General features: G+C 39.1%; 1 protein-coding gene across 2 annotated transcripts in view; it reads right to left on the bottom strand.

Moving 5' to 3' along the window:
- LOC149198616 (histone deacetylase 19-like) overlaps positions 1-12,400 on the bottom strand; it is a 63,737-nt gene extending 51,337 nt beyond the window's left edge. Inside the window, exons 1-8 of one of the 2 annotated variants that reach the window (XM_089402086.1) lie at positions 12,126-12,400; positions 11,860-11,943; positions 10,959-11,495; positions 9,743-10,183; positions 9,482-9,624; positions 9,114-9,204; positions 8,840-8,967; positions 8,678-8,753 (exon numbers count right to left, since the gene is read on the bottom strand). In XM_089402086.1, the coding sequence (XP_089258212.1) occupies positions 8,678-8,753; positions 8,840-8,967; positions 9,114-9,204; positions 9,482-9,624; positions 9,743-10,183; positions 10,959-11,486 (1,407 nt within the window). In that variant the 5' untranslated portion in view covers positions 11,487-11,495; positions 11,860-11,943; positions 12,126-12,400. The remainder of the gene's footprint in view (positions 1-8,677; positions 8,754-8,839; positions 8,968-9,113; positions 9,205-9,481; positions 9,625-9,742; positions 10,184-10,958; positions 11,496-11,859; positions 11,944-12,125) is intronic. The other variant, XM_089402085.1, reaches the window with a different exon arrangement.
- Positions 12,401-13,407: the final 1,007 nt, after the last annotated feature.

Raw genomic sequence — 13,407 nt, 5'->3', positions numbered from 1 at the left:
TGTCTCTAGCCCAACAGAAAGGTCAAAGTTGGGAGGTCAGTTACTTACTTCTCAGTAACTGAGTTGAAGTGCAGCAGTGGGCAACATGATGAGAGGAGTTGCAGTGCGGATGCAATGTTGGGAGAAAGGACCAACAACAGCATGGATGTAGGGAGAGCTGTCGTACAGATGCAGCAGTGGCAGTGGCAGAACCATGGGTAGCAGTACAAGATGCAACAGTGCAGAGGATGGTGGGCAGTAAGCCTAGCATTAGCACAGGAACCGATGTCGAATGATTAGAGTAATACTCAGTGAGGAGTATTACTAGAGCACAATCCTCGCTAAGAGGGAGTGTTGATTTGGCGTAGCATCAAATGTCCTCTAGCCACGAAATTTGGTGGAGAGGTTGGGGCACATTAGATCTCCAATACCCAAAAAGGGTTTGGGCAGATCCTAAACAGTTTGGGAGATATTAAAATAATTAATATTTTTAATGGAGTCCCTAAGTCTAAACTTAGGGAAATTAAAATATTAATGTGTATTAATATAAAACTGTGTTAGAATGGTCCAAAAGACATGGATCAAGCCAGATCTAATCTTAGTCATTGATTAGGGACTTAATCTCCATCGTTGATATGTCAACGAGAAAAGTATAAGAGGAGGCTTGAGGGTCACTTGGAGAATACACAATCAATCATTTTATTCTCTAGAGTGGGGTTTGCTAAGAGAGATAGAATTAGTGATCGGAGTTGCAGCTGAGGGGCATTGAGTACAGAGAGGCAGAGATAGTGTGGAAAGAGCAGCGCAGTAGCCAAAGAGAGTGACGGAGTAGCAGCGAGGGCTCACGTAGGGCCACGCAGGGGCGGCCGAGAACTGCGCAGAGCTTCAGAGAGGCCAGCGTTGCTGATGCAGAGGGCCAGAAGGCTGACGCAGGGCCAGCGCTAGGCAGAGAGGGGCTAACGAAGTCCAAAAAGGCAAACGCTGGGGTGGGCAGATTGGTGCTGAGGAGCTGCCGGAAGGTTTATCTGCGGTTTTAGCCGGGACATTTATCACAAACAAAGAGGTATTACTGCCAAGAAAATTCTCTATTGGGTAAAGTCGGATTTGGCACCCAGATTGTACTTTGATATTGCTTAATAAGAAAACTCTCAGATAGTTGCACCGGTTTTCCCACATTGGGTTTTTCCAGGGACATTGGTCCAAAAATAACATTATCATTTGGTGTGATTGTTTCTGTTTCCTTCAGTTGTTGATCTGTAATATGTTGAGCATGCATTAGTGTTTATTTTCAGTATTTACATTGTAAATAACTTGTTAAGTAACGGAACCAGTAGGTAGGAATAAATCAGATAAAGTGCATGGAGGGTTTCTAACTGGTAGACTTAGAAACTTCAACATGCAGGTCCTTCGCTCCCAATCTACAGCACCTACCTCTATTAATGCTCCAAGTCCATCTGGTCACTAAATCTTGGCTGTCCAGACTCCAATCTACTCTCACGTTGATTGTTTGTCCATCAACGCATCAACACATAGAGACTCCTTTTGAGTTGTTCATAACTTCGTTTGTGAACAACCCACAACTGCTAATTGCAATAGGTTTTGGTCTCGGTTAGGACTGATGACACACTACTTCAACTCCTTTTGCCTCCACCAAAATCACCTCAACTACTATGGCCTTGCTTCTGCTCCTGAACGTTGCCCTTAAGAAGAGTTTCCATCCTTCCCTAGGCCTCACGACACCCTTCTTCTGCAACATTTCAGGTTCAGTCTTCTTCCAACACAAGGTACAGGCTGCGACCTACTTGATTGCTGCTCCAAACAACCCTCACGCCTCCTGTAACAAACCAGACTCCTACGTTGTACCTAAACAGACCTTCTTACACAAGAATGCAACATAAAACAACCTTAAAAACACTCTCTTGTCATGCAGTGTCAACCACACAACTTGTGGCACTCTAACTCATCAAGTCGACCTCCATTAGGCGCCACATTAACCCACAACTACATTAAAAATTCATATCTCATCGTAGACAAATCAGATTTGAGTGAATTTTGATGCTCTCAGTTGCTCTTAGGATCCTCTATCACCTCAAATCATCACATGCCCAATACTCCTCATGGTTTCACACCCACTTGCTTGGCTTCAAAGCCCATAGAGCCCTTTTGTGGTGCTCCAACCTCCAAACCCGGAACCCTGGGGCTTGGAGTAACTCCCAAGCTACAAAAAATCAACAATTCCAACCCCAACATTGATGTGCAAATGCCTTTTTATAATTTTTGAAGGGTGTATCGTCATGTTCCTCTTGGACTCTTCCTCTTCTTTTTCTTATTATTTGCATCATAAAATTAATTAAAGGTGCCAGCTAACCCCACCTGAGTTCATCGATCTATGGTCCCACTCTTTAGGCCATTACATAAAAATATACTCATTTATAATTTCGAATAACATTACATTACAAAAACCAGGGGAAAAGTACACTAGGGGTGTCACATCTATCACATCCATTAATTCACCTAAAAGCACTATAACAAGTTTAATTTTTGGGCATCAGCACGAGTTTTGGAGATACCGGTTCAGTGGCATCACGAATGGCAGGATTACACGGATGCCCTCACCCAGGCACATATCAGACTCATAGATGGACCGGATGAGATAATCTGGGCCTTTGCAAAACACAGAGTATACACCCCGAGACAAGGTTATTTAAGGCTCATGGAATCTTACAAGCCACAGGACATCCTCCCAACCTGGAAAACGCTCTGGAAGCTCAAGGCAGCTCCTCGTACACGCTTATTGATGTGGAACATTCTCTTCGACAAGATCCCTACCGGGACCAATCTAATGAAGAGATCATTTTATGGTCCCTTCTGGTGCCACTTGTGCCGCAAGGAAGAAGAAAGTACAGAGCATCTTTTTTTAAATTGCAATACAGCTAAGGAATTTTGGCAATCCATCACCACTCACTATCCTAACTTAAAAAACTGGCAAGGGCACAATCTCATGGATGCTTGGAACATTTGGTGTCAAAATCACTCAGGAAAATTCATTAATATGCCACTGCTTGTATGCTGGGCATTATGGATTGCGCGTAACCAGGCCATCTTCAATTTAAAGACCCCCCATTGGCCTGTCATATTACACCACACGATCGCCGATTTTGATTTGCTACCCGAAGTGGAAACCAGTGCCCCCCCCCGCACCATCAGACCTGAAATCATAGACAAATCTAAGCCCTGGGCATATTTTGATGGCTCTGCTCAGGAAGCAGGCTGTGGGGGTGGCGCCATCCTTTACCTCAATGAAACGCACTGCTACAAGATCCAAATTAACCTAGGCAGAGGCACCAATAACTTTGCTGAACTGTGCACAACAAAACATATTATTCACTTTGCATTACAAAAACAGTGCAGACACCTGCAACTTTATGGAGATTCTAAAATTGTTTGCAACTGGCTGAATGATGCATCACATTGCTATGCATTTTCATTGAGGCATATATTAGATGAAGCTAAAAGACTGATTACATCTTTTGAATCATTTGTCTGTCGACACATTTACAGGGAACAAAACTCAGATGCAGATCAACTATCCAAAGAGGCAGCGCACAGACAAGGAAATGACTGGTTGATACAGGAGGAGATAGACGGAACTTTCTACCAGCATTATCATAGACCTTTTGATGATCCTATAGAAAATGGGCTATAAGGCCCACATATAAACAAGCTCTGTTTTTTGTATTATCATGTATATATATCCACTGCTTGGACATGAGTAACAACTCTCTTTTTGGTAACGTACAGTTTTTTGTTGCTCTCTGCGTAGAGCAGGACTTAATTTTTGATCTACTTTTTCAGTTACAACTAGTACAGACTTTGTGGACTCCCTGCGTGGAGACATTACAGACAATCCTTACGATCTATAGATTGTGAACTCGTCAGGCTCCTTAGCCTCCATATGAATATGCATTTGGCATCTACAAAATGTAATTTCTTTATATTAATAGAAATTACGACTTTTTCCCATGGGAAAAAAAAACAAGTTTAATTTTGAGTGAACATGAAGTAAGTGGGTTACAACTTACAAGCCACTAATTGCCCACACGTGTGAGCCAAAAATCCTATCCAAGCATGACTACATGCCCTTTTGGGTTACTAAGGCTCCAAAAGTGCAAGATGAGGGCTAGATGCATCTCCAAACATCATAATCATCTATGAATTGAGGAAAAGTCCTCAAATCAAGCCTCAAAATATCTCCATAAGTCCAAAAGCCAACTTTGTGTGCCTTGTGTTATCTCCATGGGTGTCATCAAGACAACATGGTGCAGCCTCTCTCGAGTGTTGGGGCTCCATGATGTGGTACAAACCCTCCCTAATCATCCTAGGGATCATCATTATCATCTAGACTCTGGATCGAGACATGCCCACCAAACAGTGTCAAGGCTAGCCTGGGGGCATGCTAGATCCATAGGGTACATCTTCAAGAATCTCCAATGCTAAGCAAATCCAGCTCGATGTTTTAGCATCTAAGGGTGCTTTGAGGTGTCAATCAACTATCAAGATCATTAAAGTGCCCAACACTATTGTGGAAGGGCAACACTACATATGCAAAGTCATCACTACTCTCTAAAATTGTGGTACAACTTGGGCATCATGTGGAGTAGGCATAAAATGAAAGTGCCCTCAAAGCCTTTGTTACTCAGTGTAAAACCACCTGGCAAAACCATCTCAGACTCAAGTGAAAGCAAGCAATTATTAGAGACAATGACCATAGATGCATCATAATGGACCACACTTAATTTTTAAGGGCATAGTAAGACTTCAAACTAGGGTTATTTTCAAATATCTAACTAGACCAAGTCCCATAAAAGTACTCACTACCTTGTTAGAAGTAGTTATGTAATCAACCGTATTAAGTGCTTCTAGCCCAAAACATATGTAAAAGCACTTGATTGCAAAATGGTTAAAGTACTTACCGAGTGGTAGCCCACCTTCATTCATGAGGAATGTCAGATCGCAAGAGGTGTATGACCCATGCAACTAGAGAAAGAATATGGCATATCATCTTAACTGAGCAATATATAGGGTTGTTGGCTAGCTGGTTATCCATGATCAGAGAAAAGTTCTCCTATAGGGTTACCCACTTTTGATGGGTAACAGTTCCAACCTCATTGGATTTCATATGGAGAAAGTAGAATTTTAAATCCCACTCAAAATCCAATAGACTTAACATTTTTTAGCATTTCAGGATTTTAGATCCCACTCAAAACCCAGCAAAATTAATAGTTTTTAGCATCTCAGAATTGGGGGTATTGCAACATTTCCATTGGATTTTGTCGTGTACAAGGTTATGCAACTAACATGAGCACTTAACAGTTTTTAGCATTTCACAATTGAGGGGATTGCAGCATTTCCATTGGATTTTGTTGCATACAAGGGAATGGAACTAGCATTTAATCAAGAGCACCAAGCCCTCTATGTACCTTGATGTTAGTGGCATTGACTATTGAACTCCTTTATCATGACCCTAGTAAAAATGTACCCATCACTCGAACAAAATCTCGATTTAGCTTTTTTGTTCAGAGATGTATTGCATTAAGCACTATTTTGGTTATATGCACTCTTGCTATATAATTACGAACATTTGCATATTTGTGTACAAACGGTTTGTTGGATTCATATGGATGCACATGAATATATATACATACATATATATATATATATATATACATAGATAGATAGATAGATAGATAGATATATTTCTTTAAAATTTGAATATTTTATGTATTATTTGGTTGATCAGTTTTCCGTCTTGTTTTTTTCTGGTTTCAATCCAATTTCAGACTGATTCTAGATTTACAAGAGAGGATCAAAACAAATCAAATGGAACCAACCAGCAAAAACTGTAATACTGCAAAATAGAGAATAAACAAGAAATAGGGCAAAATATCCCTAGAAAGAGAAAATAAACCCAAACATAAGTGCACTACGTATAAGATAAGGTAATTTTATTAATGTCCAACAAATGACAACAAAAGTAGGTCAATGGGATTGAAGAGTACAGCCAGTCTGAATACAATGTGGGAGTGCCAAAAATAATACAAAGAATAGTGATACAAAACACTAAGTTGGTTTGCCGAAGACTGGAGAGATGGACAACCGAAACCAAGAAATACCACAAGCATAAGTGTGCTAGAGAGAAAGAAACCAAGCACAGGAGAGTGCAACACTTTGATGGTGACCTTGGGCATAAAACATTTTTAAAGATGGAAAATAATCCACTTGAATCAATTTTACAAATGAGAGTTGGTGTATATATACAACAAGGGGTAGGGCACTTTCCCCAAGAGGGCTTATGAGCTTATGTTGACTAGGTCAGCCTTAACCAAACCTAAATATAACAAATGATACAATATAAGGTCGATCATGACCAAAAGTGAAGCTCACACATTCTCAACATCTCAAGAATTTTGAACATAAAACATGTTAAAAAGGGGAGGGGTGGACTGAAGCAACACTAGTTCTTGTGCCACTTACAAAACATGATTCTGTCCCACTTAGAAGATTAGGCTTATATCAACTTCTCAAGAACATCCATTGATGTGTTAGTGTGCTAAGTCACCAGCTATTGCAAATTGTAAGGGTGATAAAATGCATTATTTCAAGTTACCTTGTGCAAGCATCACAATATTATTTTAATGTGTTTGATTAGCTAGGTTTGAGTCAGCTCTAAGGTATCAGATCTATAAATACCCCCTACATAATTCAATCTTTTGTAATTGGGCTTTGCATCAGTGAACTACCCTTGAAAACCCTGTCAAGAATCGAGATGCTTTCTGCCTTTGAGAACTTCAAAGGGATCTCAGAAACTGGTATCAATTTTACTTGAACCATAAAACTTTAATTTCAGGACCAATACCGGGACCGAATGTCTTGCCTTTTGAGGCACCTGGATTCACAGATAACAGTGCGTAGGGCAGGTTGTCCGTTATGTTGAAATAATATCTTTTGAAACACTGTCATGCAAGACCAATTTCTTGTGTGATATCTTTCATATTTGAATACTTGGCTACGTTATAAACAGTGTGGCAGCAGGGCCAGCTTAGTCAATTTCTGGTCATGGAGCACCAATCAAGTATGGTTTATTTAGGGTGGAATCAAAATGTTCTACTTTTTGGCCTTTTTCACTATTCAGCAATACAATTAATTGTTTAAATTGCATTTTTGGATGCATAAGTGGATTCAGCTCCCTGAAAAACCCTTGGGACACTTGGATTGTACAGACTCGCCAACTCAAATCTGCAATTACAATCATTCTGGCCAGATTAGGTGTCAACAGTTTATGTGAGAAAGAATACATAGGTGAAACTGGAAGTTCGGTTAGCATAAGATTAAAAGAACACAAGGCTGACATATTAAGATATAGGACATCAACGTCCGCCCTGGCAGAACACGCATGCTCCAATAGAAGAGTAAGAGAAGCCATAGAAATAGAAAAAGAACCAATACTATGAATAAAGAGGACAGTCTAAAACTTAGCCACACATGGAAACCATTATTAAAGAAAATTAACAATAGTCATTATGAACTGACATGAAATATATCTTTACTGTTACAGTCTATGACTATTAATAGCTCAAAGAATATCACGCTTAAAACATCTCAGTTGTGAATTGTGATCCCTAATGATGGACTCTGCCTTGAAGTCCAAAATGTTGGGTTAAAAAAGACAAGTTATTGGACATCGTCAGCTGACAGCTGCTGTAGGCCCAGTAAATAATGGACGACACTCTAAATTGATGTAAATAAAGTTATCAAAGAAAGCAACGGTTTGTTACTGGTTTTCATCTATATGCATTAGGTTTGTTTAGGTTTATTTTGGGAACATTTATGTAAATATTTATTACTTTAAATAAGTTATGTTAACTAAATGACTAACGAAATGATAGGCCATCTGTTAGGAAATTCAGCTGCTGGATGGTTCAGCCATCTTGAGTGAAACATGGATGATAATTGTAAGCCTAGCATATCATCAAACAGTTGAAATTTTGTTAATATTCCATATATAAGTGAAAAATAAATGTTAGAGACTAAATGTTAGAGAAAAACCATGGATTGTTAAAACCTGGAGCCAAAAACCGACAACGTTAAATTGACTAGTTTACCTCAATTTTATTTTAATTATTAATTTATTTTATTCTATTTTTTTAATTTTATTTTATTTACTTTTATTTTTATGTAATCTGACCGAGTCAAAATGTTTACAGGACTGGACAAGACAAAACGAGACGAGACGAGACATTACAACATCTCTTCCATACTGGGCTGGAGAGCGCCTCTTGGCGCAATAAAACAAAGCCCAGAATGGAGATAAAATACCAAGACCAAGTATACAGTTCATTCCCATAAATAAGTAAAAGATGGGACTAAGAAGATGGCTTCCAAAGGAAATTCACATGAGAAGACACCATTCAACCTTGGAGTTTACATTACCTAGGGAAAGTAAACATGGGTTTTTGTCCAAGATGAGTCCCTGGACCTATATAGCTCTAATGCTAGCATTGCTACAGTATAATGTAACTGCAGCTTATACCCGATTAAATGGAAATAACTAAACAAGACAGAAATTGATATAGACAGAATATGCTGCTAAAATGATTTGGGAAATCAAGACTTCAAAGTGAGAACAATGAGAGCTTACAACTATTCCAACGTCTCCATCTTCTTCTTCTACTTTTATTTTTTTGGCCGCTTCAACATTAGGAGGTGACTGCCTTCTGCAAGCAAATTCATTTTTGAGAGGAGAACAACGCAAGTGTGAAAGTAAGCTAAAAATGAATTTAAGGACTGTATAGTTTCATGCCTTATGCCAGGTTTGTCCGAAATATCTATATCACGATTCTGAGGTTTTTGTTCTTCATCGGATTCCGAACCAAAGTATTCTCCACCCCATTTATGACCTTTCGGTCGCTTTTCATAATCCTCTTCATCCTGTTGATAATACAGTTAGTAATCCTAGTCAGCTGAATGACATCTACAGCTTCTGACTATGGAAAATATATTACTTAGTGTATATTTACGAACTAAAATTAAAGAACTGATTAAGGCAGACATCGAAAATCCAAGAAGAATTTCACCTCTTCAGGAAACTTGGTGTCTGGTGGCCTTTCTTGGAATGGCACACTGGGAACATGTTGTATTCGTTTCAATTGTTCCAGCAATGTGTTTCTAGACAACAGATCCAATGGAAAAAAACATAGTTTAAGGGCAATCAGTATCAGCTATTACAATTAGAAGAAACCATGCATTCCTCCAAGAAACTGCTCCTTAATTTTTCACAAACGTCAATCAAAAATAAGTACATATAGACATCTGAAACCTACTTAATGAAATTTCTACATACTTCAAAGTTAAAACATTTGACACGAACAAGCGGCATTCATTTTGTTTGCTAAGAATTATGTTCACAAAGATTTGGGAATAATTCATAAATCAAAAAGTGTACCTTATTTTTGCTAATTCCTTGGCTGAATTCTGATTCTCCATGTTGCTAGGAGCCACATGGAGAGTATAATCTGGCCCAAAATATTCATAGTACTCATTGTAAGGCAATTTATCTTGGGGTTCGACACCTACAGCAACTGCAGTCTGAAACAAGAAAGTTCACACATCTATTTAGCAAAATCTGCGCTGCTTCTTGAAGAAAGATCTGAGTAGATAAATTAAACCACCAAAGAATCCCTAACAGCAAGAAAAGAAAATTGACCTCATAACACCAACAGCGGGCAACATTGCGAATAGTGTAACCACCGCCTCCAACAAGCACCAATGGAACATTAAATGACCGAAGAAATCGAACACAGTCTGCATGTCCTTTGACTGATAAATTAAAACAACCTAGCCTATCGCCTGACAGAGAATCTGCTCCGCATTGCAAGACAACAGCTTCCGGCTGATATATTTCCATTACCTTCTGGATTATAGGCCTAAAGAGATTCTTGTAGCTCTCGTCATCAATTCCATCATTCAAAGGAACATTTAATGAATAATACTTCCCTTTCCCGTATCCTACATCTTTAAGGTGGCCTGTGCCTGGGAAGTAGTCTCCAAACTTGTGAAATGACACAGACATGACTCGGTCAGTACTGTAGAAGGCCTCCTCCACACCATCCCCGTGATGAATATCAATATCAATATAAAGCACTCGCTGACATATTGAAAAGGCAAACAAATGTTAATGTAAGTTAAACAATCAGGAAAATTTGTTTAGCTCTATCACTTACAAGTTACAGGTATGTCACACACAAATCAAAAGGCATTTGTATGGCAACGTGCCTTGCATAGAACTTTAGAAGCCAGGCTAAGATCAATAACAAAAAGGACTTCCACAAAAAATAAGAATTAACCCAGTCTTTTAGATAACAGCTTCTTCGGAAACAAAACAACTGATACCTATCGTTATAAACCTGTGAGACTTATACATTTGGAATAGAACCAGAACAGGCTGCGATCAAAACCAAAAAAAAGTACCAAAAAATGCAAGAGAGATACCCAGAATAATGTAAAGGTGGAGACCCTAAGTTACGATGCTTAAGGGGTTCAGTGCCTTACTACTCCAGCAGTAGATCATAGACTAGACTGTATTCACACATACAAATCAAAATGATCTGAACAAACTGTACCCAAAAAATCAGGTTAAGAACAGATTATATAACATAATCGTGCAAATAGTATAGTTCAACCCCATACAATGTGGAGTATACCCGCTTTTGACAAACCTTAAATTCACGCTAAAGAGTCTAAAAATCAACTACAAAGATACAGCAGAATGTTAAATCCACCTGCGTAAAAGCAGACATAGTGAAGGACTGTTCCATAATCCCAATCATTACTTGCAAGCTATAATCAGTGACAAGAAACCAATGAGCAGCACCCTGGAAGGGAAAAGAAACCAATGCCATGAATGGGAGGAGAGTACATACTTGATGGACCTTGAGAAGTTCAAGAATAGCCAAGACAATGTCATTTACATAGCAAAAGCCAGATGCCTCGCACTTCTTAGCATGGTGGAGACCACCAGACCAATTAATGGCAATATCTGCTTCCTTGTTATTAAGTTTGATAGCTGCTCCCACAGAGCCCCCTGCATAGGTCTGACAGAAATTGTATAGCCCATCAAAAACAGGGCAATCCTCCCCCACGTTAAATCTCTTCAATTGTCGTAGCTGTTCGTGTTGAGTTTCAGGAGTGACCGACTGAAGAAACGATATGTAATCATCTGCATGAAATACTCTAAGCTCTCTGCTCTGTAGAAGATTAGGTCTACAAACCTCCATCTTCTCATCCAGGGCATAGTGAACTATCAGACTGTGAGCCATTCTGATTCGATGTGGCTTCATCGGGTGGCCCTGACTGTAGTAGTAGTTCCCGATGTCTGAATCATAAAAATAAGATACTCTTCGCTTACTTCCATCCGGACCAGAGGTCAGTGAATTGCCCGATTCTTCCATTCCACCCTCCTGATATCAACCACAGAAAACCTCTTATTCTCAAACTCTCGTATTTGAAATGGCAATGTTGAGGAATAAGCAACATGCTTCGCTGAATTGAGCAATTTTCAACGAATTATCAACACATATTTAGCTAAATACAATATAACTAGATTTGAATACTCTCTGATTTAAGCAAAATTTCAGACCCCATTTAGCTACAAACTAAGTGACTAGATTTGATGATCGGTGATTTGAGCAAGATTTCAGCAGCCATTTAGCAAAATCAAACATAAGTAGATTTCAGTACACGCTGGTTCGAGCAAACTTTCAACACCCATTTAGCTAAGATACAATTATAACTAGATTTCAATACTTGCTGATTCGAGCAAACCTTCAGCGCTTGTTTAGCTCAACACGGATATTGGCTAGATTTGAATACTGGCAGATTCGAGTAAAAATCTCAGCAACTATTTAGCTGAAGACAAATTTAAGTAGATTTTAATACTCATTGACCGGAGCGAAATTATAGCACCCATTAAGCTAAACAAAAATATATCTGGATTTGAATGACGGTCAGAAGGTCGCCAGTCATAAACACGACTATAAACAATGAACTCAATGAATGAATGAATCTAACCGAGAGGGCATTTTACAAACCGTCTAATCGAGGGCCCCTGGCAAATGGTTGCACCCCAAAATTAGTCGGATGAATTCAGAGACCGAATGGCTTCGTAGTATTTACTCGTTAGTAGCACTTCCAGCTATGCGTGTGTTTGCACAGCGGGTCCATGCTCCCACGAAGTTGCATGTTCACCCCCACTCTGCCACTGTTTCAACTGGCTGCCGCCTGCACCCTTGCTTAGTCCAGAATTGGAAAACAGCTGAGAGAGGAAGTCTCGAGTGATAGAACCAATTGCAAGTCTAGACATATGTCCGAGTAATTTTTATAGGGATAGACCATCGGGTCCACCAATGGATGTGTGTCATTTTAAATGTTTATTTTGTGAACTGGGTCAGCCTGGATTGGAGCGGAAACATGACCATGCTTAAATTTAACAATACAGAAATTTTGTTTTTGTTTTTTGGTTTTATCATTCGTAATTTTGTTTTTGTTTTTTGGTTTTATCATTGTAGTTGTCTATAACGCGATTTTTTGAAAGTCTTTCCGGCGGGGTTTTCCGATGAAAATCCGGCAGCAATTTATTGGAATCGCAAGTTTGATAGCTAGTTTCTGCACAATCAAAGCGTCCCAGGGGTTTTTCAGGGTGCTGAATCCGAATATGCAGTTAAAAAACCATTTTAACTGCAAAAAATCATGATTTAATCTCATTTTCTTCCGCCGGATTCCGTCACCGGAATCTCCAAAAAGTCGCATTATAGACAACTCCTTTATCATTTGTAATTTTGTTGTTTTTTCATATCATGAGAATATGTATGCCATAGAGAAGGTTTCGAGTCCATGGATTGGTTTGTTTATAAGCATGTTAAATAGGTAAATTGAATGTCTAATTTAGATGGGATGGGCTTAGTATTAATTAGTCAAAAAAAATCGGTGCAAGTTATTTATTGTTTGGTATAGTTGGACTGATTACACAAATTTTGTTGTTAATGTATATGGTTTTTATTCAAAGAGGTTGGATCCAACACTGGAAATCGAGGATTTTTTCATCATTAAGCATGGTTCAGTTCTCATGCGAACTTATTCTAGAGTCGTGGGGGTATCTTGAGGTAGTGGTAGAACACGTGGTTGCACCCAAAGAGATCATATTAAATGGTCTCATGTCCCATGCACACATAAGTGGATAAAATCCAACCTTCATGGCCTCTTTTTAAAGCATTTAGCCCATTAGGCTAGGTTGAACAGTAGACGTCTCACACCAAAAGGTGTTTACTAACCAATATTAGGCTTACCTAGGTTTGAAACTTGGTTAACCCGCCA

Source organism: Pinus tabuliformis, chromosome 2_1 (assembly GCF_031772625.1).
Source record: "Pinus tabuliformis cultivar Carrire ecotype Pingquan chromosome 2_1, CPIR1, whole genome shotgun sequence".
Lineage (NCBI taxonomy): Eukaryota > Viridiplantae > Streptophyta > Pinopsida > Pinales > Pinaceae > Pinus > Pinus tabuliformis.
Note: the sequence above shows the minus strand (reverse complement) of the source record. Positions and strands in the feature narration are given on the sequence as shown.